The 26,759-nt window shown below is 40.5% G+C and overlaps 1 protein-coding gene across 1 annotated transcript in view; it reads right to left on the reverse strand.

The window, feature by feature from the left end:
- Positions 1-26,759, reverse strand: part of EPG5 (ectopic P-granules 5 autophagy tethering factor) — a 107,216-nt gene that overhangs the window by 66,213 nt on the left and 14,244 nt on the right. The window contains exons 4-16 of the mRNA XM_010961412.3: positions 26,266-26,402; positions 25,248-25,355; positions 24,123-24,196; positions 22,109-22,214; positions 19,592-19,706; positions 19,031-19,181; positions 16,125-16,280; positions 12,735-12,892; positions 11,495-11,649; positions 9,287-9,427; positions 3,596-3,760; positions 1,851-1,970; positions 925-1,184 (exon numbers count right to left, since the gene is read on the reverse strand). Coding sequence (XP_010959714.2) covers positions 925-1,184; positions 1,851-1,970; positions 3,596-3,760; positions 9,287-9,427; positions 11,495-11,649; positions 12,735-12,892; positions 16,125-16,280; positions 19,031-19,181; positions 19,592-19,706; positions 22,109-22,214; positions 24,123-24,196; positions 25,248-25,355; positions 26,266-26,402 — 1,846 coding nt within the window. The remainder of the gene's footprint in view (positions 1-924; positions 1,185-1,850; positions 1,971-3,595; positions 3,761-9,286; positions 9,428-11,494; positions 11,650-12,734; positions 12,893-16,124; positions 16,281-19,030; positions 19,182-19,591; positions 19,707-22,108; positions 22,215-24,122; positions 24,197-25,247; positions 25,356-26,265; positions 26,403-26,759) is intronic.

The raw sequence follows: 26,759 nt of genomic DNA on the forward strand, positions 1-26,759 counted from the left end.
AGTGAAGTAAGCCAGAAAGAGAAAGAAAAATACCGTATGAGATCACTCATATGTGGAATCTAAAAAAAAAAAAAGAAAAGAAAAAGACAAAAGAACATAAAAACAAAACAGAAACAGACTCATAGACATAGAATACAAACTTGTGGGTGCCAGGGGGAGGGGGTGGGAAGGGACAGACTGGGAGTTTGAAATTTGTAGATACTGACAGGTATATACAGAATAGATAAACAAGTTTATACTGTATAGCAAGGGGAAATATATACAAGATCTGTGGTAGCTCATGGTGAAAAAGAATGTGACAAAGAATATATGTATGTTCATGTATAACTGAAAAATTGTGCTCTACACTGGAAATTGACGCAACATTGTAAACTGACTATTACTCAATTAAAAAAAAAAGAAAAAAGACAAATACGGTTCCTGAGTCCTAACCTCACAGATCTCTGATAAGATTAAACAGACAACTACAACACAGTGTGATAAATGCTGTAGTGGAAGAAACAGAGACAGCTGTGGGCTCATACGGAGGCACATGACCCCATCAGGCATGTCATTCCCCTGCGCAGGCTGAGCCCAAACTTTAGCTGGGAAGCCTGAGTTGGGCTGCCATCACTTTAAACAAAATTCAGTACAGGTGACCAATTATTTTTTTTGAACATTATCCTGAAGAAGAGACTCCGTCTACTGCTAACATGAACACTGCCCTGGGCAACACTCTTCACAATGCAGCAAGGTGATTTTTCTGTTATAAATCTGTGATATGAATTTCCCCTTGATAAGCTATTAGTCAAGGCTTATTATTTGGCCCAGATTACCCCAGACAGGTTTCAGGGAGGCCTCAGACCCTGGGATGTGAAAGATGAGATTCCAGAATCACTCACTGCGAGGTTCACCAACCCCAGAAGTTCAGCCCAAACACTGTACCTGTGGCCCACAGCCGTCATAGCCAAGGCCAGATAACAGCCAATGGGCATGCCCGCCTTGACAGCCTTCAAGAGAGGATGGAACGTGGGTGACTCTGTCATTTCAGGCACAGTGCTGGAGAAGGGAACAGTTGGAGAATTCTGCTGTATTCCATAGTCGTTTTTGTGCAGTTTTAACCTCAAGATCAAGTTCCAGGCCCACTGGTTAAATGAAGTCTCAGGTGTCTCTCCATATCGAACAATACTGGCCAAATATGAAACCTAAAACAATTATTTATTTTAAGCCACATTAGTCACATACACATTAACTCACTAAGTTCGTCCACCCATCTCTTTCGGTGATGAACAATGACCTCAAAAGAGAGGACAGAATGCTTACTGGTACTCAGTGTTTCTAGCACTAAATGGAAGCAATTTCTCACTCACAACTGACCACTTCTGCTTTCTTGCCAGTCACCTTGTGAACCGGATCTGGGTCAGCTTAAGCAGAAGAGCAATAATATGAAAACTGGTATGCAGCAAATGGTGTGCTAGTAAATAAACTTAACAGCCAGTTGGAGTGTGGGGGCTCACTTAAGGTTCGCCAACTTTGGCAGTATAAAAAATTCCTACCATGGTCAATTTCAAGCCGACAGGTTAACAACTAGGTTTGCAGAGTTCCTAAAAATTTAACAACCATTTCTCCTGAGCCACTACAAGCCAGCTCCAGCACACCACTGCAGCTCAACTCAAATTCCACAATATTAAAATATTCATATGTAGGCTACTTCTTAAAGAAAGATCTTTCTCTAAATATAGAACTCAATTTCAATATCTTAAATTGCCAGAAATGTTCTTAAGAAACCTAAGGGTAAAAGTTGTAACTTTATTCACCCAGGCCATTTATCACAAAGCTTTATGTCCTCAATACATGAGAGAAGGAAATACCTGTTTCATACTTTCAGAGAGAAGCCCAGTGTATGGCTTCTGTGCAAGGTACTTCTGGTATGCTTCCAGAATCATTAAAGCTACTTCAGCATGGACTGCTTGATCCAGATGAAGAGAACCCTTTTAAAGAGAAAAATAATCACAAACATGCCATTTTGATTTTTCTGTTATACCTTTGAATGGAAAGATTAGTCAGAATAGTTTAAAAAAAAAAAAAAAGAATCTTAGATGCAGAAGCTAAATTTTCCGAAGCTCACATCCCCTAACAATGAAGTTTTGAAATGACAATAGGGAAAAAAAATTGAAATCTTTAAAGAACCAATGCATTTTACCTAGAAAGCCTTGAACCTTAGTCACTCCCAAGCCCAGTCATAAAAGGTATCTTTGAATGCAGCCTTCAACCTCCACCCTAGAATCTCCATAAAGACTTTGGGTTATAAATTTAAGGGCACTGACACAAACCAGGAAGGTCTTTAATTAGTATTAACTAAACAGGAAGATTTTTAATAAAATTAAGTCTATATTCTCTTTTCTTGTTCTATCACCAGTGAAACCATAAAAAATACTCAATAACACAGGCAAATACTCCTTCAGGAGCCTGATGTTGCCTATAGAATTTCCCACCCAATCTTCCTCTGCAGCCTGAAGAAATATATTCGTTAAGCCTCTCATAGAAGGTGACGTTCTGAACACTAGCAAGCGAGCGAGGAGACCTCCCAGGGACTCTGCATACAGCTCTCTGGGAGAGAAGGGCGGAGGGGCAAGGGGCGGGAGGTTCCATTCACAAATCAGAGAGTGTGACGGCGGAGCAGGGCCCCAGCAGCTCTCCCCCACCAGCACTTGAGTGAGAGAAGACCCGGAGGAGGCCACAGGCAGACCAGGAGAGCAGGGGCACCCTTGGAGGATGCTCCCTGGCTTCAGTTTCCTCAACTGTACAACAGGGGTCACGTTCACGGCAACCAAACACGACAGCTGCGAGGACTAAATGACTTGCTCAGAACAGACAGACAGGGCTGGGTTCTCTCCCCTTTCCCTTTAAACTGTTTATACATTTTGATCAAGGAGTTATATATTTTGATCAAGACGCAGGAAGAGTTTAACAGTCAAAATCACTTGATACAGCATCTTTGGAAACATGATAGACAGCAAACTCCTAATAAACTATTAGGAATAAAAACTATCACCATGAAGACCTTAACATGTGCCTAGAACCGTCCTCAGTCTCTTACATGTCCTAACTTGCCAAATCCTTACAAGAAACTTCTAAGGGAAGTCTATTAAAATAAACGCTTACAGATGAGCAACTGAGGCCCAGAGATCACACAGCGTCACACAGCCAGGAGGAGGCAGAGCTGGGGTCAGAACCCAGGCAGGCTGGCTCAGATCTCAGATTCTTAACAATGCAGTGTTTGCACAGATCTGGCAGTGACGCACAATATACAAAACGTAGGAGGCAGAAGGACCAGAAGCAGGAGAAGCAATTAGGAGGAAGTGCAGGAAATAGCCAGAAAGAAAACAACAGAAACAAATGGTCCAAGGAAAAAGGGAAGAATCTTCACTGTGGAGCAATGTATCTTCACTTAGGGGATGCCCACTCTGCAAAACAGAACTAAACTAGAGAAGACCCTAAGCTCTGACACAGCTAAACGTCATCTCACAAATGACACTCAATGTTTCGAGAGAACGTTTCTTTTGAAATTGATGTGTGGACCCCCTAGTCTCCAGGGAACAGTTTTAACACATACCTGGTCACCAAACCCCCAATTCAGTCCTTCTAGAATAACGCAGGCCAGTTTATTCTTCACCATTGTCAGGTTATAATTCAATAACCAGTCCCGAATCACAGCCATCTCGGAGGCAGAAGGTCGCCAGAGATACAAAGGTAGTTCTTTAAACAAGTATAAAGAAACCTTATTTAAAAGAAAATGATAATGATTAAAATCAAAACTTAAGGACAATCCTGTATTACTACAATGTTACATTATTAAAGTGCTTGCAGAAAGTTTTCTCCAAAAGGAAGCGGTGTTTTGCTTGATATTTAGACAATGAAATGGACAACCAAATCAAGCGAATATTAAATCAAATGATACAGCAAAAGCACATTTTGCAATCCTTTGTAAAGGTCAATCTTTTTTGTACATAAACTGGTATACTTCCACTTAAAAACAAAATCACCATAGTAAGATCAAAATTTAAAGTCACAATAAGTCAGGGGAAAGTCATTCATTTTCCAAAAAGACTTAGCACTTTAAACAATTATTATTACTTCTATGGCATTTTAAAAATTATTTCTATTAGCTTCAAAGCATTCCAGGAAGGAGGTACCAGGAGTAGATAGAGATGAAACAAGATCAATCGAGAATTGATATTTGTTGAAACTGGGTAACAGGTACACAGCAATTCATTTTACTATTCTCCACTTTTGTATATATTTGAAAAATTCTGTAAGAAACAGTTTTAAAAATCCTGTACAAAAAGTCCACAGAACTGCTTTTAAATAACATATCCAGGTGCAAATTAAGATAAATCTGGGTAAACTTAATACAGTTTGCTTTAAGTAAGACTGATCGAAGAGCAGTTCATTTCATGCCTAGAACAGTGCTGTCCAGGGGAAATATAATGCAAGCCACACATGTAATTTCAATTTTTCTAATAGCCACATTTTTAAGTCAAAAGAAACAAGCAAAATTAATTTTAACAATATATTTTTCACTTAATTCAATATGTCCAAAATAAGCATTATAACATGTAATCATCACAAAAAAATTGAGACATGTTATTCTTTCATTCATACTAAGTCTTTGAAACCCAATGAATATTGTACACTTACAGCACATCATAATTTGGACTAGTCACATTTCTTTTTTTTCTTTTTTCTTTTTTTTTATTGAGTTATAGTCAGTTTACAATGTTGTGTCAATTTCCAGTGCAGAGCACAATTTTTCAGTTATACATGAACATACATACATTCATCATCACATTCTTTTTCACCGTGCGCTACCACCAGATCTTGTATATATTTGGACTAGCCATATTTCAAAGGCGCCACAGTCACATATACCTAGCGGCTAGTGCACTGGAAAACTCAGCTCTAGTACATACAGTCAAGCATTTTTTTTCAGATTCCTGCACTGCTCCAAACTAGAGGCAAAACAAAATTTGGAAGACCAGGAAAAAAAAAAATCCGAAAGAGTAGAAAGAATGAATTTTAAAGAGACCTTTTCTTTGTCTGTGTGTAGTATGTATGTGTGCACTTAGCTAAATTTTCATAAGGATTTGTTAATAAAGGTCTTGAATATGCTGAATAAAATGGTAAAATAACCATTTTACTAACAAATAGAAAAATATGTCTGTGAACATCTGACAAAAAGAGGGAAATGATGGTACTAGAATAACGATTACAGAGACAAGATCTGTCTAGAAAAGCATCTATCCGCAGCTACACAACGTAACGGCACAGCATGGACCCACCCGTCGGGAATGAAAGTGGGGCTGCCATGTAAGGTCCTAGGATCATGAAACAGTCAACAAAGAAAAAACAAAAACAAACAAACAAAAAGTCAACAAGGGAATATTACCAAAAACTCTATGCCACTAAATTCAATTAGTTAGACAAAACGGAAAAAATCCCTTTAAAAACATAACTTACCAAAACTGACTCAGAAAAAAATTAAAATCTGAACAGCCCTGTATCCGTTTAAAATTTTCAATTTGTTACCAAAACACGTCCCACAAAGAAAACTCCAGGCCCAGATGATTTCATTGATAAACTCTATCAAACATTAAAGGAAGAATCAGCAGTAATATTACAAAAACTTCTTCAAAAAATAAGAGAAGGAACTTGTGTTATGAGGCCAGTATAACCCTAAAACCAAAACCTAACAAAGACATAACAAGAAAATAAAATTACAGATAATATTACTCATGAATATATATGTAAAAATCCTCAAAAAAAAAATTCTAGCAAATTGAACCTAACAATACATTCATAAAATAGTATACCATGACCAAGTGGTCTTTATTTCAGGAAACAATGATGGTTCAACATTTGGAAACCAGTAGATGTAATTCACCACGTTAACAGAAAAAAATTGATAAATATCATATAATCATCACAATGGATGAAGAAAAAACAACTAAACACTCATTCATGAAAAAAAAACCTCAGCAAACTGGAAACAAACTTTCTCAGACTAAAACAGAGTATCAATGAAAAACCTACAGCTAGCATTATACCTAATGGTGAACTCTGGAACCCTTTCCACGTGAAAAGGCACAAAGCAAGGATGTCCACTCTTACTACCTCTATTCAATACTGTAATGAAACACCTAGTCCATTCAGTAAGGCCAAAAAAAAGGGGGGGGGATTAGAAAGGAGAATCCTAATGAGAATTCTCAAAAAAACAGAATTTATACAGTACACTTAACAATATATTTATGTTTTTACTGAAAGTCAAAAGATCACTCATTTTACTTGAAGATGTTAGTAAGATACACGGATTTCACTAACAAAAGTAGAATTTGTCCTCTGAAGTGAACCCATGTTTCAAATATAAATAAGAAAATATAGTATTAATTTGACGTTGTCACTGAAGCTTACCTGAATTCTATACTTTGGGATGTCCCAAAAGGCTTGGTCCTTATCAACAACTATTCCTAACCCAGAGCAACCTCCACAGACCTATAGTACACAGGATTTGCCCTCTCTTACTGGGCCTCTAAAACAAAATCATCTTCAGACTCCCCCCAAGTGTGTCAGTGAAAGTTCACAGGCATAGCTCATTCCTAGGCTCTGGAGCTAGGATCTGATTCTAGACCAGCCCAAGGTCACACAGCAAAGCTATTCAAAGCCATCATATTCATCTGAAGGCATTGGAGGCTTGAACAAGTTCCTCCAAAACTGTCAGCAGTTCACAGAACACAAAGAACCATACGTATAAACAGAGAGCGCAGGCATCTTTTAGAAGACATGCTCTAAAAAAGCATTATGGGGTGGGGGAGGGTACAGCTCAGTGGTAGAGCACAATGCTTAGCATCCACAGGGTCCTGGGTTCAATCCCCAGTACCTCCATTAAATAAGTAAATAAATAAATACCTAGTAAATACTAGGTTAAAAAAAAAAGATAGGAAGTTTCCTCTTTAAAAAAATAAAATAAAATAAAAAACATTATGATTTTAATTTTTACACTTACAGTTAAGCATATCTCTGGGCACAATTTATTACTAGAAGTATTATGACTAAGTTAAAAATGTAAGTGTGGCCAAATCCAGAAAAACACATGACAGATAAAGGTCACGAACTCAATCAAACTGAAAGACCCATGAGACCCACCATACATTTCTTTGGAATTCATTCCATTAGATGATCACTCAAAAAGGAGCAACCAAAAACTTGCTCTTGTTTGCAAATGAAAAGCCCTTCATCCCACTATCGTCATAGCAAGTGGGATACAATGTTCTTCTTAGAAAGGAAAAGTACCATGTACTGCTACCATGGAAAACAGTATGGCGGCTCCTCAAAAAATTAAACATAGAATTAACATATGAACCAGCAATCCTTCTTCTGAGTACATACTCAAAAGAATTTAAAGCAGAGTCTCAAAGAGATATCTGTATGCTCATAGTCACTGCAGCATTATTCACAACAGCCAAAAGGTAGAAGCAACCCGTGTCCATCAGCGGATGAATAGATTAAACATGATAAATACACATAGCAGAATATTATTCAAGCTTTAAAAGGAAGGAAATTCCGACACATGCTACAACATGCGTGAACATTTTTGAGGTCATACTACCAGGTGAAATAAGCCAGTCACAAAAGGACAAATACTGTACAAGTCCACTTTTTTGAGGTCCCGAGAGCAGTCAGACTCAAAGAGACAGAAAGTAGAATGCTGGCCGCCAGGAGCAGGGAGGGAACGAAGAGCTAGTGTTTAATGAGCATACAGTTTCAGTCCTGCAAGATGAAAGACTCCTGCGGGTGGGTGGTAGTGACGGTAGGCGGCGAAACGACGTGAATGTGCCGACGTCACTTTAAAAAATGGTTAATGTGTGTTTTATGTTGTGTATAATTTACCACAATTAAGTTTCTTTTAATTAAAAAAAAATAACATAAACTTTCCTTGGGAAAGCATAATACAGCATTCATTCTTCATTTAGAAGAAAAAAAAGCCTCACAAACTAATCTGTCATTGGAATCTGCTCACTCGTGAATGGAGAAAGTAATGATAGTTACCAGTCATCTAACCTACACAGAAGATGCAGTGACTGAAGGATGGAAAGGCCCTTGCAAATACAGGCCCAGAGAAAAACACTATCACTTTAAAAATTTCTCCTGAAGTATGACATATGAATAGACGACCTGCCATTAGAAAAACTCACTCATTATAGCCTTATTATAGAGGATGAAGAAAATCTTCACTTAAGTGTATGTTTTTTAAAATGACACATTCAGAGGAAGATACAGCTCAAGTGGCAGATTGCATGCTTAGCACACACAAGGTCCTAGGTTCAATGCCCAGTACCTCCTCTAAAAATAAATAAATAAAATGACACACTCATACAATAGAACACCACTTGGCAATAAAAAGGGATGAAGTACTGACCCGTGCTACAATATGGATGAACCTGGAAACATTTTATGCTAAGTGCAAGAAGTCAGTTATAAAACATTACACACATATTGTATGATTCCATTTATATAAATATCCAGAATAGGTAAATCCACAGACAGAAAGTAGATTTGATGGTTGCTTAGGACTAGAGAACACGTAAGTCTGGCAGCTAAAGGTATGTGGTTTCTTTCTAAGGTGATGAAAATGTTCTAAAACTGACAGTGGTGACAGCTACACACGTGTGTGAGTATACTAACAACCACTGACTGTACACTTTAAATAGATGAATTGAATGGTATGTGAATTTTATCTCAAAGCTGCTTTTGTAAAAGGGATTGTGACAACAGAATTAAACTGCATCTGTCTTGTTCAACTTAAATTACTACTTTTAATTTTGCTTTTGACTGATTTAAAGTATGTCTTCTTTTTCAATCAGAGTTCTTTCTTCCTGGAATAAAATATAAGAATTATAAAAGCCAAACAAAATTGTGAAATAAAAACTATTAATTAACTACAAGCTATAATCAAAGTACAAACCTGTGGCTGAAGGAGGTGGGAAAGTCACTTTGAGAGGATTAAGAAAAACAATCCATTTTTTTATAAGCGCCAGCTAACCCCAAGCAGGCACAGTGAATGGCACAGAAAAATGTTTAATAAATGACACAATAAATGTTCTCTTCACCCTGTCATGCCCATGACTCAGTCATCCTAACCACCTTACTATTTTTCCCACTGCTCTATTACTCCAGGATTTAAACAAAACAAAACAAGCAAACAAACAAAAAATGAAACAAACAAAGAAACAAAAACTGGTGCTCTTACCATTCCAACCTGGTCAATGGTGTCTTGAACTCTATTCAAAAGGACAGAAATTATCTCAGGGTGAACCGCTGTGATGGCCCCTAACAGCTCTCGACCAACTTTTGAAAAAGTCTCTCTGGTGGACAGGGTGACGTAAGATACCTAAAAGTGCATTGGGGTAGAGATGGCGTTTTTAATACCAATTATCAGTAAAAATGCATTTCCATAATTTATTCAGGGCGTTTTCAAGTAAAGTGGAAAGAATATCACATTGAGCTTTGGTTCACACTGCATTCAAAGAGATGTCCAAATTTCAGAGAGCCACGTGTCTACTCTGAGTCTGGAAGATGGAAGGAGACAGAATGTGGGGGAAAGGCAACTTCAGAACAATGACTTCAAGTGCTAGATTCGGAAAGTGTATCCCAGAGTCGTCAGAACAATTAAACAGTCCCTTCCATATAAAAATTTTTCCAAATTTGAGGAAACCAATAAAATGATGAAAATCAGAATGCATTTCATAGAAATATCTATTCTCTCTTAAAAAATAAGATTGCACTCAGCCATAAAAAATAATAAAATAATGCCATTTGCAGCAACATGGATGGACTTGGAGATTGTCATTCTAAGTGAATTAAGCCAGAAAGAGAAAGAAAAATATCGTATATCACTTATATGTGGAATCTAAAAAAAAAAGACAAACGAACTTATTTACAAAACAGAAACAGACTCACAGACATAGAAAGCAAACTTATGGTTACAGGGCGGAAAGACAGTGGGAAGAGATAAATTGGGAGTTTAAGATTTGCAGATACTAATATACGTAAAACAGATAAACAACAAGTTCACACTGTATAGCACAGGGAACTACGTTCAGTATCTTGCAGTAACAGTGAAGATAAAAATACATATTAAAAAAATTTTAAATAAAAAATAAGATCGCCAATTTCAAGAACTTCTAAAACATTAATGTTCACCAGCTCCTCTTGAACTTCTAAAGTACAGGTTACAATCCATTCATGCCAACGGCCAACAGTGTTTTTGTTTTTGTTTTTGTTTTTGTTTTAATATAATGGAACAGAACAGAAAAATAAGAGTAGAATAAAATAGAACAGAAAAATGTGAGAATGCATCACAGTAAGACTATTCCTTCAATTTCACACATGTGCGCACGCACGCGCACACACACACACACACACACACACACACACAGAATCATAATGTAATGCAGAACACAGCTTTCACTCTGAGCACTGGTCAAAACATTGAAACACCATTCAAGGACATAAATATTACTTTAGCAATGGATTTTGAGAATGTCATTTTATATATGTGAAAATATACATTATCCCCTCAATTTTTTCAGACCATGAGATATTCTGGAATTCCCAATCCACCTAATCTTTAACCTCATGCATGGTTACAAAGCACAAGTACTGGAACAGCTTAAGAGAGTATTTGATCCTGGAAAAGAGTTTTAGATTCTCCAGTTCTGTCATTCCTAAATTGGAATACTGAGGGGGAGGATAAAAAAATCTTCTTCAAACATAATTTTACTTAAATTTACTTGAATATTTTGCAGGAAAATCTTTTATGAAGATAAACTGACTGCTTATAGTGAAAATGTGCATTTTAAAAAAATATAAACAAAACTCCAAGTAATGTTTTGGTAACCATTTGGATTATGTTCCTCAACACTTGGGGGTCCAAAGTTCACTCTCTTCTACTGTTAGGGATGGCTCAGTGAAAAAGTGAAGAAAGCAAGGATCTCATCCCAGCCTGTCATTTTATAGATAAAGAAACCGAAGCCCAGAGTGGTAAGGTATCTTTTCTGATGTGAGATGGGCAGTGATCAGCAGATCTTCTAACAAAGCCAGATCTCTTTCAGTATTCTTTCCACCATCTTATTTAAATCGGCTGGGAAGCCAGGTTTCCATGTTATTGGCAAGGTCAGAGGAGTGGAGATGGGGCGGGGGAAGCAGGGCTAAGGAACAGAAAGTATTAAAACTACAACTGTCAGGCTGTCAAAACTCATACATCAATGATGAGAGAGCGGGGAGAAATGGGACGGGTGTGATTCACACGTTCAGTACTCCTTACAGATTATGTCCTTCCACAGTGCAGACAACACAAGGCTGTAATGTTTTTTTAAAAGCAATCCCAGAAGAATCAACGACTGGACAGTTCAAAAGAAAATGGTTTAAACTGGCTTCTAAAACTTTATATCCTAACCTCATATATCTCCAGCACAATAATTTTTATGAAGTCTTCGTCCACATTGGTTCTTCTGGCCTGCGCCATCTGAGCAAAAGTAGTTAGAAGGCAAATCTCTTCTGAGCTATTCATGGAAGAAAGACACTTCTCAAAGTTGACAAAATGTTCTGGGTCTGCAAGTTAAAGAAAATTAAAATGAGGAGAGAATAAACATATGTTTGAGGAAAAAGATACAAAACTAAAAGACATTAAGAAATATTTAAAGACACAAAACATCTTTCTTTGCCCCAGAATGGATTTCTACAGGCATCAGGAAGAAGACTGGGCCAGATGAAATTTCAATTGTAAATATGATGTTTTCTCAGGCAACACTTAACATCTTCCAAGCTTCAGTTTCCCCATCTGTCTCAAAAGGTTATTTTGAGATTAGATGTCATGTCACTGGTGATGTTCTGTCAGCTGCAAAGCACTGCTACTGTCACGAGGAGAGACCTCCTCAGTGGCACACTTGAAGCTACTTGGTAACTGTCAGCCAAGTGAATGACAACCCTATTAACGAAAACCGCTCAGACTAGCTAAGTACTCAGTACCAACATGGCATTCTAAACAAATGACATTTGCTTATAAATAAAAATTGGGAGCAAGAAATTAGCTATGATGACGACTGCAATACTGATGAATATAATTAACAATATATATATGTCTTGTCTGTTTCTCAAGAGGAGGCTGTGTGAGCAGTATTACATTTTGTCACTAGGGGGCAGTCTTGGCAAACAGCTTTGTGGTAAGTGACTGAAAACCAAAATGTTGCAAAGGCAAAGCTGTGTAGAGGGAAGAAAATAGTCTATTTAAAAAATACATTCCCCATGGAATTTTTTACAGTAAGAAGGCAACAAGCCGACAATTCCTTTCATACGTTTACACATTTGAGAAATCAAAGGTAGTTCATCAATTTTTCAGTATTTTCAAAATGACTCCATGGGGTACTTACCAATCCAATTTTCATTTCCTGTCCCCAGACTGAGTTTATACTAGAACTTCCTGTCCAGAGCATTTGAAGAATAATGAAAATTGGAATTATCATTCTAATAAGCCAAAACAACAAAGCAGTCTCTTAAATTTCAAAGTGATTACACGTGAGTCCACAGAGTCAAACATTCCGTCTCAGCCCTTCTAAAAGCAAAAAGAATAAAGCCGCGAAGGGAAAAGGCACATGGGTGGGGGAGGCGGAGGCTGCCCATTTCTGGCGAGGCTGTACCTTGGAGGCGCTTCTTGCACTCGGCGGGCGGGAGGACGGTGCAGAGCTCCTCCAGATCCCTGCTCTCCACCTGGTGCATGAGATAGAAGAGCTTCCAGAGCATCTGGACCGACAGTGTCCCGAAGGGCATTTCCGACATAAACAGCCAAATGCCAAGTCTATGCGTTTTAAAAAAAGAGCAGGAATAATTTACATTATCAGGCAACTCCACCACAGAGAAAGTAGACAAACCGTCAGCTCTGATAGGAAAAAAAAAATTCTCAAATTCTTAATGGCACTACAGCAATTTTTTCTTAGCATACTTAAGTCATAAATACCTAGAGGATGAAGAATAGCAGGAAATACACACAAAGCACCTAGTCTGAGCCAGGCACTGTTCTGACCGCCACAACATCTATTTATCATCTCCCTCCATCCTCACTAAAACCAAGGCAAGCACTATTGTTGGTATTAGCCCCGATTTATATGAGAGGCTACTGGGGCACACAGAGGGTAGTTAAGAAGCAGAGCTGGGTTTTGAACCAAAGATCCTTTTAAGGTCCCAAGACAGAAAGGCTCTTTAGACTGGAAGCGTGTGTCTCAAGCACGTGCACAGGTACACGTGTGCACACACAGACAGGTGCATGGGGGGGGGGAATCAAAAGCTCTCCGCGCCCCCTCACTCATCACCGAATGAAGTCCAAACTCCTCACCCTGCATTTGAAGGCTTCCATAAAATAGCTCAGATCCATATTCCCAACCAGAGCCCTCTGTGCATTCAGATTATTAGACCATTCCTGGACAAGCCCGGAAAGAACTCCCCAACTCCAAGCCACCATCCCTCCCCTGATGTCCTCCTCAGCACCGTTACGGAATTCTAACCACACCTGACTATGGCATTATCATACCCTTTATCAGTGTTTCTCACATCGCAATGGGCAGAAAAATCCCCTGGAGACTGTGGAAAATGCAGAATTCCAAGACCCATGTAAGACATGCTGATTTTGTGGGCCACAGCTGGAGCCCAAGAATTTTCACTTTCTACAGTCACCCCAGATGACTCAGATTCAAGTGATCCTTAACCACACACAGTGAGAAACATAAATGTGTAACTGATGAACACATACCAGCATGCAGTAATTTGACAGCAGAAACCAAGTCTGTATAAACCAGCATGTAACTCAGAATCTTGTTTAATTATTCAGTACCTAAACTAGTATCTCAAAAAAATTCCATACTCAATAAATGCTCATTAATACTTTGTTACATGAATTTTATCTCAATAAAAAAAAAATCTAAGAAAGAAAAACAGGGAGGTACTTAAAACTGTTGCTATATTTTGGGCAAAACTACAACTTAATCAATCATAGAGAAAAAGAAATCAAATACTGCATGCTTAACCTGTCTGTGGCCCAAACCATCACTGACTTCGACTCTGAAAAGCAACTTTAGACTCCTGAGCCAGAGCTGAAGAAACTTCTCTCAGCTCATGTGGGTCAGGCTTCTGTCTTATTAAGTAATTATCCCAACACTGCACACGGGACTTGACGTTCTTGTGTAACGGATCCCAAAACACTGAGGCCTTCAATGTAATGTCATAAGACAGTGAATATTTCAGGCTACAAAATTCCCCATATGGCAGACATGAAGCTGAGTGCAGCTGTGGTTTTCGTTGTCTGTCTTTCGGTTCTGGTTTGTTTTGTTTTAGCTTGGGGGATAGCTACTGCCAAAAATCTCCATGGGAGCGGAGGGTGTAGCTCAGGGGTAGAGCGCGTGCTTAGCACGCACAAGGTCCTGGGTTCAATCCCCAGTGCCTCTGTTAAAAAAATAAAATATGCAGTCAGACTGTAATAATTCTACCTAATAAAACTGGAAAAGGAAAAAATAAAAAACCCTAATTACCTCCCCCAATAAAATTTAAATAAAAACAAACAAACAAACAAATAAATAATTTTTAAAAGGAATTTAAAAAAATAAAGAAATCTCCATTGGAGTGCCAGATAAATTTGTATTTCATATACGAAAGTTCCAAATAAATTATGCTCCACAACAACATCTCTCAGCATTTTAAAACGTAAAACAACGGTCATCTTTGTGAATTACATGCGTGCTGTTACAGGAGGGCTCACGGCTCAGTGTGGAAGACCTCGGAAGGAACTAGGGTCTTTCCTTTAGAAAGCTCTGCTCTCAGCTAAACACACCAGGAACGGGTGACAGGAGATCAGAGACGGGAGACTCTTCTCCAGCACCAGGCCGGCCTCCATGAGTTGGTGCTACTGCACGGGGCCCCTGGCAGGGTTCTGCCCAGCACTTGGTGCACTTTGTGAGACAATACAGAATATGTACCAAGAGTGATCTAAAGATGAATTTCTAAGCCCATGTTCTATCTGTCTTAGAGCCATGCCTTCTGAGTGGTTTTGCGACTGAAGTCAGAGTCCTGACCTTTCTCCAAGTGAGCAGTTACTCTATTCTTTATCTGAAATCACACAAAAGCCACCACCACGGACATGTGCAAAGTCCTTCACGGTTTAAAAAGCCCCTCCATCACTGCTGCATTTCATCCTCATGCCGGACCCGCGAGGGGGAAGGAACAGGCAGCATGGTTATCATCATCTCCTTTTTATCAATGAACACTGACCACAGATGTTAAGTGACTTGCCCAAGGCGACAGTCTTGGCAGACTGGGACTCGAACCCACTACACAACACCCACAAATAAGGGGCAGAGACTAAGGGGCCCATGGCAAGAGTGTCAACAGCCCAGAAGGCAGCAAAAGTGGGGGAGGGCTAGTTCATGGGTAGAGCAGGGTGGGGTTGGAGGCCGGCCCCCACCTCATCGCGGGGGGCACGCTGCTGCAGCAGAACCCGCTCCGGCACTTGTCCAGAAGCTCAGGGAAGATGGTGCAGGACGAGCTGTTGTGCCCCCGCCTGTCTCAAACGTATCCCAGGCTGTAAGCAGCAAAAAGATGCCATGATGAGAGGACAGCATCTACTCAGCCAAGACAGGGCACCAGGACCTGCGACAGTCCTAGACCTGAAAACCCTCAGTGGGACAACTTGAACAGCAAAAGCAGCAAATCATTTGCTCCGCGTGCTGAGGGCCTACTCTGCCTCACCGTGGGCACTAGAGCTGGGTGTGAAATACAATTCAACCCCTGCTCGAAGTTACCCCAAAAGTTCTGGGTGGCAAAACTAAGACGGCAGAAGCAGGTTATTTTAAGACTGAAAGAAACCTGATCATTTCAGTCAACGCTACAGACAAGGGAAAACCAAAGCCCAAGAATTCAAGATAAGAAATAGACGAAACACGCTGCGACATTACTATAAGAGCTCTCTTCAGTCAATGACTTTCACACCACTCTTTCTCACTAGCCAGGGATGAGTTCTCAACAATGATCATCACAGGTCTTACCTTTTGGCTTTCAGCACATGGAGGACAGCTCTCAAAAACAGCTCATCGAACTCAACCTGCAGTTTCTCCATGGAGTAGGGCTGCAGGGCCAATCCCGAGCCTTGGTTGTGGCTCACGAACTGTGCCCAGTGGTCACTCACATAACCAAGGGTCATCCTGAGCGAGAGGAAAGACAACACAGCACTTTGCACATGCACACTCAACCCCGGCGCCTCTACGCTCCATTTGAAACATCCCTTTATTCAATACGTATTTACTGAGCACTTACTTACTACCTTCTAGGTTCTAAAGGCAGTGCAACGGAGGGGGAAAAACCCTGCCCTCGTGGAGCTTACATTTAGTGGAGGGCAAACAGCCAATAAACAAAATGAAGTAAAATATACAGTCTATCGTGCGGTTATAAGTGACACAGAAAAATTAGCAGGAGAAGGGATAAAGCTCCTCTGGAGTTGGGGCCTCACTGCAGAGGGACACATGCGTAAAAGCCAGAAGCAGTCACAGGGCTGTCCGAGGGCACGGCATCCGGGCAGAGGAAGCGGCCAGAGGGAAGGCTCCAAGGTGTGCTCAGTATGTTGGAGGAACAGCAAGGCAGCCAATGCGCTAAAGTAAGTGAGGGGGAGACCAGCTGGAGAGGAAACGAAAAAAGTGACAGGAAACCAGCCCCTGAAGGCTCCTGGAGGCCACTGTGAACACTGTGGCTTCTACTCTGAATGAGACTGGGAGCAGCAGGGTCTGAGCAGAGAAGCACCACGAGCTGACCATGATTTACAAGGAACACTGGCGGGTGTTATGAGAATAAGCTGGGGGATGGGGGGGTTGGCGGGGTGGGGACAAGGGCAAAAGCAGGAAGACAAGTCGTTGGCTGTTGTGATAACTGGTAAGAAATAACCGAAAATGAACTGCGGTGGTAGCAATGAATGTGGTGAGAAGAGGCTGGATTTCAGAAACCGGATGTTTGACTGATTCAGAGGATGCATATCTTTCACACTTTAATCTCGACATTTGGAATGTGCATTGAAATTGACGACACACCATAATTTGGCGGCATTTTTCCTTTCTTAGTGGCGCAAAGAATACATCTTTAGAATTGGTGGCATCTTAGATTTGATGAAAGATGGTACTTTGATGGTAGAGATGATAGAACTGACTATTAAGAGTGGATGTGGGATGTAAAAAGAAAAGTCGGGGATGACATCAGATGCTCCGGCCCGAGCAACTGGAAGAATGAAGTTGCCACTTGCTGAAATTAAAAAGACTGTGGGAAGAGCAGTTTGGGAGGTGGGGAGAGTGAGTCCACTTTGCAATTCTTAAATTATAATGACTGTGAGTCACCCAAATGGAGATGCTGAGTTGGCAGCTGGATATACAAGCTTATGAAAAAGGTAAGGGCCGGAAACACAAATCAGAATTTTAACCATATTTAGATGATATTTAAAGACATGAGATTAGAGGAGATCCCCAAAAGCAGGTGTGGATAAAGAGAAGAGGTCCAGGGACAGAGCCCTGAGACATTCCAACATTAAGAAGTCTGGGAAGTGAGAATGAAATAGCCAAGGGGGCAGAAAATGAACAGCCAGTGAAACGGAGGAGAAACCAGAACGTGGTATCCTGGAAGCCAAGCAAAGAAAGTATTTTAAGGATAAATCACAACAAAGGCTGCTGTATGAACTGTGTGAGCAGTAAAGCAGGGTGAAGGCTTGAGAGCTGGCCATCGGATTAGACAGCAGCACAAAGTTTACTAGCAATCTTCATTCTTCTTTTTTTTTTTTTTTTTTTTGGTGAGGGTAAGTAATTAAGTTTATTTATTTAACTACTTTTTAGTGGAGGGACTGGGGATTGAACCCAGGACCTTGTGAATGCTAAGCACGCTCTCTACCACTGAGTCATACTCTCCCCACCTGCAATCTTCATTCTTAAGAGCTGCGTGGGTAGTGCTGGAGGGAAAAGCCTGACTGTGCAGAGTCCAAGTTTTTCAGGGCATCCTGCATCACTTATCTGGATTTATAAAGCTGATGGATACATATTTAAAATAATCAGTCAATTATGTTTTGGAAACAAATTGGGGAGTGGGAGGAATTTTTTGGTTTTTTGGAACTTTTCTTTTGAGGTAAGAGAGGTTAGAAGAAATGCCAGCGTATTTATATGTTGTAAGGAATCTAGTAAAGATAGGAAAATTGATGATACAGAAAAGAGGACACAAAATTCAACGAAAAGCAGTCCACGGTCTCAACATTTACTCATGCTTGATAACAAAAACAGAAACCCACCTTTCACTCAGATAAACAATGCTTCCCCAGTGCAAAATCCAGGGCCATGCATGAAGTCTTTTGCAATTTTCTTTAAGTGGTATTTTACAGAAATCAGAATAACAAATACGAGAAAAAAACAGGGGAGCAATGGTGCAAAAGAGTTACTGCCATTTGACAACTCCCAGGCAACAGCTAGGAGGCCGAAGAGAAGAGAGTGTGAAGAAAGGGGAAGACTGTGTTTTCTCTGACCCCTTATCTCTGGCCAAGTTCAGCCTAGCAGCTGCTGTGAGGATCTTGACTCCAAGAACAGTTACCTACCAAACCAGTTAAATCTGAGATAATTAACCAAACATTCTGACTGGGAGTATTTATTTAAAATTCCGATCGGGTAGATAGTGAAGAACGAAATTCTTTTTTTTTTCCTGGGGGGAAGGTAATCAGGTTTATTTATTTTTTTTTAGAAGAAGTAGTGGGGATTGAGCCCAGGACCTCATGCATGCTAAGCATGCGCTTTACCATTTGAGCTATCCCCTTCCCCCAGAAATTCTTAATTTTATTAGAAATGAGACCTGAACTCTGTTACCAAATGTCCACCATCCCAATTACACAGTATCTGGGACTGACCAGGGTGAAGGTAAGTAGAAACGTCAGTATTACCTCATCATGTAACCGATTCGCTTCACAAACTGCCTATAGCGTGCTCTATTAAAAGTTTCTAACCCCACAGCCAGAAGTTCCACTAAGGAGTTAGCAAAGGCAAACATTTTCATCATCTCTTGAGGTCTTGTTGTTTCAGGTAAATAATCACCTAGAAGTTGATCAAAGAAAAAAAAACTTGTAATTACTATGGGAAAACACTGAAAGATACAGATGTAAATACTTCGATAAGGAAACAAGGCCAAGATGGAGAATCCCCACTGCTCTGGCTCCCATGTCAACATGATACGGGAAACTTGAGACAAAGTCTAAAATTAACACAGTTCATTAAAGCTGAGCAGTGCGCCGCTGGTCAACCTTTTTGCATCGAAGCACCAGGGAAGAAACTACAATCACAAGAGGAAGAAAGGAAGCCTCATCAAGGGGGGGCAATCATTTCCGTAGAGTGTGACCAGGCACAGGGGGACCTGAATCAGGAGCCTGCACGGGACGTGATGCTAAGTTCCTGTGTCCGAGCTCGCCCCCACCGCACTTCACATATGGCAAAGGCAATTAGCCTACCTTTTGCTTTAAACCCAAGAAGATGCTGAAAAAGTTCATGAAATGGAAACTGGGATAAAAGAATAACCAAATCATCTTCATTAAGGAGACTCCAACTGGTCTCAGGGTCTTCATCCTGAGGGAAAGGATGCAGAATCATGTCAGCTGATTCGATCAGATCACGCCATGGTCTAGAGTTACAGGAGCTGCATTATTACAGGTCCTGACGGTACACCTGTGGTATTCTCATGAGTCTTCGTGGACTTCTCATCCAGGACAGAGATTTATATTATCAGTTCCATTAGACGACCTGAAAAATCCCCTGAAAATACAAGCACAATTTTATGTGTATCTGGGTCATATCCATTCTTCAGTGGCTGAAACTGCTCTCATTAAATTTCCATCCCAAAGAAGATTTTAAAAATTCCTTTAGGGTGGGAATCTTACTATAAAGCTCAGTGCTCTGACATCAATTAAAGAACGAGGCACTAGAATCCAAGTGATTTTAGCTACAAGTCTTTCCTTGGCCCAAAATTAAGGTCTACTGCAATACTCAACTGACTAATCAAGAAGCAATTAACATTTGCGAAGGATAACTGAAGTCCTGCTGTCAATCAGTACTACTGAAAACAGAATAGAAATAATAGTGGGCATACACGGGGATCACATAAGGGGAACAGTTGGGGTATTCTGTTAGATACGGAGCACTAAAGTATCCTTAGAGACGAAATTTGTGTCCTAAGATCGGCGTCCTAAGATATGCTACATTCAGAAGGGAGTACTGTAAAAAGACTCAGAGATCCTGAAGAATGTACCACCTCAACTTCAACAAGGGGCTAATGCAATCCATTCACAACTTTCTGAAGCCACTCATTTTTAGCCTATATGTGTCCCAGATGGCTAGCAAACAAGATCCTCAGAAACTCTACCTAGAGCAGCAGTTCTCACTCCAAATGGAAATTAGAATCACCAGGGAGGCTTTTAAACACTCGGGTGTCTGGGTGTGGGCCGGGGCAAGGTTTTTAAGTTGCCCAGGTAGTTTCAATACACAGTGTCAGGTTGCCAGTGTCAAGAAACCTCTAATGTGGACAATCCAGAGAGCCTTCTGCCACACAGCTTTTTCTGAGTCAACAGCACTCCCAACAGTCTCTTCCCTCCCCAGGGTCCTGAATCCACTCAGCATTCAGTGAGGGCTAACCAGCGTCCTTAACCAGTACCTGTCTCTGGGATGAAACGCAGGAAACCTATCAGAAAAAAAAAAGACTAATCTGCTCCATAACGATCTTTAAAAGACCAGATTGCACCAGCTCCTGAGAAGTTCTCCCCAGGATGACTGTTCAGTCTCCAGCAAAAATGCCTACATGCCCACATCATTTACCACCACCCCACTGCCTCCTACAAGCCACAGGAAGAGCAAAATGAGTGTGAGGGGGCTCCCACTTCTGAATGGATCCTTGGGTGAATACGCAGACACGATCCCACAGCTGCCACGATGTCATTCTAAGGAGTGTCCACTGCAACCTTTCAACTCCTTTTAAAGAGAAGGGGTTTGAGCGACAAATCAGGAGTCGGGGATTAGCAGATATAAACTACTACATACAAAACAGATAAACAACAAAGTCCTACTGTACAGCACAGGAAACTATATTCAATAGCTTATAATAACCTATAATAAAAAAAAAGAATATGAAGAACAATGCATATACATAAACATGTATAACTGAATCACTATGCTGTACACCAGAAACTAACACAATATTGTAAATCAACTATATTTCAATCTTGTTTTGATGTTTTTTAAAATAAATAAATAAATAAATAAGAAAGGGTTTTACTAAATCCAGTCCCTGGCCAATCTTGCAAAGGAACATCAAATCAGGATTTAGACCATAAAAACACACTAGGACTGATAACTAGCTGGAAAAAAAGAAATTCCTTACCAATATACTGACCATGTGTATAGTAGAAAGAAAAATCAATAAGTATTATCTTGAGAAATTGGATTTTGATCATTAAATTGTCATCTAAAATAGAGAACCATCTTCTGTCTTTCAAGTGAGAAGATCTGGGTAAGTTTGTAAGTATTAAGGCAGAACCTTAGTAAGCTCCACTCTTCATTATACAGATTCAGAGTATCTGCAGGTGAGCTCTCAAGCCCAGAAAGTTGTTGCCACATGAAAGAAAATCTTAACGGAACATGTACATAACATGTAAATATCTCCAGGTCCCAAACTCTCCCAGGTGCACAGGGAGAAGGTCTACATAAGGGCAGCAGAGACACTGACTCACAGCACAGGCTCGAGGCTCTGCCATTTACTGACCACGTGATTTGGGACAAATTCCCCCTCCCCAAGCCCACACCTCAGTTTCCTCATCTGTAAAATGAGGATGACAAAAGTCCTCGCCTCATGGGGTTGTGGGGAGAATTAAATGAGATTAAATTAAATTCCATGTGAAATGGGCTTAGAATGATACCTGGCACATGAAAAGAAGAGCTCAAAACTGATGACTCAAGATGAAACAGACATGACGAGTTACCTCTTCTCCTCCCTCGTCCACTAGCGTCCATGTCCCAGGCGCAGGCCCTGAGGACGATGGCTTCCGCTCGCTGGGCTTCATGTGGCACAGGAACGCTGCTCGATTTCTGAAGGACGAGGGCAGTGGCTCAATTACAGAAACATAAACCCAGAAAGCCCGCTGCATGCATTCTGGATCGCCTACTCACCCCGAAGAGCAGTCAGACACCAACCTATTGTTCAAATGGTTTAAACTGGTACACAAGAAACAGGAACTGGCTAAAACTCCCGGGGACCAAAACTTCACTAAGTCTGGCGTAGAGACCACTGCTGTTCTCAGTTAGTAAGGATGAATAACCACAGAGAAGCAGTTATGCAGCACACAGCTCCTGCACAAGGCGGGACCTCAGAACACTCAGGACCACTGCAGGACCTTCACTCTAGCTGCTTACAACGTGTACAGGAAACATGCTCATTGAATAAAAAAGGAAAATGCGCAGGTAACGCACAAGCAGGTTTAGGGGGAAAAGCACATCTAAATGCTAAAACATTAAGTCAAATCACATCTACCACGTGCAGGAGCAGCCCCCTGCATCCAGGCAGTGAGAGAGAGGACTCTGGGAGCATTCCTGCCTGCCAGGCTTTTACACGGTGGTGGCTGGACCTGGCGATGAGGGGTAATCAGAGAAGTTCCTTCTCTGAGACCACCAGCCAGTTCTCAGTTTGCTGTTCCTTCCTCTCTGGCCTGACCCTGAAAATTCTCCCATTCCTTCCTTTCTTCCCCAAGAACTCTCCTCTGTGACTTTCAGCTCTGTAGCTCTACCACTACTCTTTCAATCCCAGGAGCTCCAGCCCTGAGCTCCATGTGTCCACTGGCAGCTGTCACCTGCAAGCCCCAATGACCTCAAATTTTCCTCCTTACCCAACAGCTCTCCTTTCTGCCTTTTCAGTCTGTTGAGGCTGCCAGCACCCTCTCAGTCACTCAGACTCAGAGTCTACAGTTAGGTCCGAGCCACTCCTTTCTCCCATTTTCCTTATCTAATCAGCTCCTTAACCCTTTCCTAGGAAGGATGCTCAGGTACCCCATTTTCTCCTACCCACTACTGTTACCCTAATTCAGGCTCAGAGGCAGAAAGGTTTTCCTCACCAACAGCCAATAGTACTAACACAGTTCAAGGTCACCTAGACACAGCTCTGCCCTCTCCCCCAGTTAAGGATGTGCCCTCCTGATGCGGGGCTGGGTTCTAGAATCAGGAGAGTCAGACGAATGCAACTGTCATTCAATGAAGCAGAAGCACATCTGCCGCCTCCAGTCCATCCTGATCTTCCTTAAATGCAACTTTTATCCTTGTTCAGAAACCCTCAGTTGCTACAAAGCCCAGACCATCGCAGATCTCTGTCTTAATTTCAAGGCCTTCTAGTCCGACCCACCCTAACTGTTCATCTTTATTACCACCTCCCACACACCCGTCCACTCCAGCCAAGCTGATCGCCTACCTGTTGCCAGCACAGCCATCCTTCCCTGTTCTCTCCACCCACAATGCCCTTCTTACTGCTCCTCTCCTGCTGAAATCAGTTCCGTTCTTCAAACCCCGCCAACCCCTGGGAACCCCCTCTGACTACCATCCCACTCTTTTCACCCTCTTCATTTCCATTGCATCAACCATAGCTTCACATGATTTAGCACTTGAATCTCTTTGAGGGTTTTTTTTTTCTCTGCCACTAAATCTTTCCTTCTAAGGAACAGATCATCGGTTTTTTTTAATCCCCAAAGAAGTACCACAACCTACATGACAGGAGTGAAAAAATCCACTAAAAAGGGGGACCCAAAAGAGCTCATCATTTACACATAAGTGGTTAAAAGGGTCACTTTGGGACAAAGGATATTCAACCCAAAGAAAACCCACAGTGTTAAATTCTGGAATGCTGACTCTTCCTCCTTTAGCAGTTGTTTGGATCTGGACAGTTTAGGAAGCCAATCGTTTGATAATAAGAATATTTTAATTTCTACTTCACATAGTTCTTCCAACACTTACTTGACAGGAGACATTAGCAGGGCAAGGGACTGCATAAAATGAAAGACCCCTGATGGGTTATTCATAACTTTGATCTGAAATCAGAAAAGGAAAAGGCATACTGTACAAAATCAACAACCCAAACCTCCATAATCTCAGTTCACCCGCATTCTGACGAAGGATACAAGAAAACAAAAGTGGAACTGGTACCTAATCCACCAGAGTGAGGACACATCTGGTGGGTTACCTGGCAGTCCTGACTGGGCTGTGTTCAAAGCGTACAGGTGGCTGAGCCATTTACATCAATTACCTGCAACAGTGTGAGAGGCAGGAGGCTGCTGCTACTTTAATCCAAACAAAAACAAAAAAATCTTTCCTGTACCTAAAAGGATTCAAACTTCTCGCCACCGGAAATACTAAAGAAAAGGTAACGTGGAGAAGTTGAACTTAGTATACATTTGGCTCCTACCTACCCATCTGAGTGGTTGCTGTGAGTAACAACACAACCCAAAGGCAAGCAGCAGAGAAGAGAAACTATAAATCATATAATCAACGCCTAAGTTGATTATCTGAGAGTTGATCACACAGTCCTAAGATCTCTGTTTGTGTTAAGTAACTCTGAGATGCTGGTGGTTTCTTTCTGTATCTGTACCAGTTACAGTGTGAGGTGTACTAATTTAGGACAGTGTGATGAGTATTACAGAAAAAAAACTCCTAGCAGGCCTTCCTGCACAGAAATTTTACATTATTAAATATCACTGAACCCACCAAGCCAGACTACAGCTGAACTTCTGCATTTCTATCTTAATTTCATCAATTTGGGTGGTCCAAGAAGTTGCAGCATAATAACGCCTATGAATACATACCGGATATATTCTAATAATTTTATTTTAAATATCAGTTTTTTTAAGTAGGCTTATTTTTTTAAGCAATTTCTTCAAGAAAAATGTTTACCAATATCGTATCTGGGTCGGGGGAGGGTATAGCTCAGTGGCAGTGCATGCTGAGCATGCTCAAGGTCCTGGGTTCAATCCCCAGTGTTTCCTTTAAAATAAATAAATATATAAACCTAATTACCTCCCCCTCCCCCATAAAAAAGTCATTACCATTTTTTTTTTCAATTTTTAAAAACAAACAGTATCATACCTGGATAAAAGGAATAGCCCATTTACTAACACCAGCTGGGCAGCGAAGAATATGGTTTAGAAGAAAGAGGTGATCTCCAGGACAGCCGACTCTTTGTAACACTGACACCTGAACAACAAAGGATACATGGTTTTACTATTTATAAGGACAAATGTATCTAGGGCCCCAGTGAAATCACTTATCTGATATTTAAATACATGTGATCTTTCAAAAGAGTAACCAGACCTAAGACACACCATTGGCTGGTTGAGTGCCTACCACAGCGATACACAGAGGCCTCTGAATCCATAATCACTGTGATAAGAATATCATAAGAAGTTTCTCCGCAAACCCAATCTTTTTTATCTGGCAAATTACAAATCACTAATGTTCCTGACCAGATGTGAGTAAATATAAATCAAGTAGTTTAACCTATTTCCAGTTTGTAATAGTTTCTCAAATCCAAAAAAGTATGCTTAGAACCTCAACCCATATCTAAGAACTCTAGCATGAACCCAAAAAAAACACCCAAGGCAGCCCCATCAAGAAACACAACCAATAAACAAACCCCTCCCCCAACGTAAGACACATCTAATATCTTTCCTAAATTTCCCAAATCCTGACTCCTTTCTTTGCTTCCCCTTAAAAAAATTGTTTTAAAGTATGACTACGTGCAGCATTAAACATAAGATGATAAAAAAAAGTGATATGGACAATTTTTAGCTCACATACCCATATTCTGAATATACATCCAGTCTCAAATTTAGCATGCTTCCCACACTTTCATTTCCTCCAAAGTTGAAGGCCAGAGATCATTTAAGATAAAGTTTATCCAACAGAAAAGCACTGTAGGTCTAATAATGCACTGGGTAAGGCTATCTTATTTCCATGTGCCATAAGCAAAGAAAATGTAACTAACATATTAAATGAATTAGCTGAAGAAACCATTGAAGGAAAAAACTATAATGCAGTCAGAGATAATTCTTAAATGATCAGGGAAATAATAGAAAGACTACCGTGTCTACTTCTATTTCCTTACCAATTTCTGCAGCCACAGAAGAATATCGTCATGGAACTGAGCATCTTCATTAACCCTCCTGGTGAGCATGAACAAGACACTAATGCACTCCTTTAGCTGACACAGATCAGAAGGAATGCTTGCTATCTGTTTAGAAGCTATAAAGTAAAGAGAGGATTAAATGAGTCCCACATAAATGGTATTTAGGGGAAAATTTTTAGTGTCTCCACTTAAAAAAGAACAGCCCAAAAAATTAACCATTCAAAATATTTAGTTCAGATGAAAATCCAAGGAGAAAATTTTCATCAAAAGATCTGACTTTCTACTAAATACATAAACCAAAAAAGTATCTGTGAAGTATTTCAAAGCAAGAAAAAATAACTTCATCAAAATGTATTTTTTTAATTTAAAAGTCAGCAGATCTCAGGCCTGGCTCCAGCTCTTTGATTAGTTGTTAAAACAATAAAAGGGAGGAATTTTTTAATTTTAAATGATCCTACTAACTCTCCCAGAAA

Source organism: Camelus bactrianus, chromosome 30, assembly GCF_048773025.1.
Source record: "Camelus bactrianus isolate YW-2024 breed Bactrian camel chromosome 30, ASM4877302v1, whole genome shotgun sequence".
Taxonomy (NCBI): Eukaryota; Metazoa; Chordata; class Mammalia; order Artiodactyla; family Camelidae; genus Camelus; species Camelus bactrianus.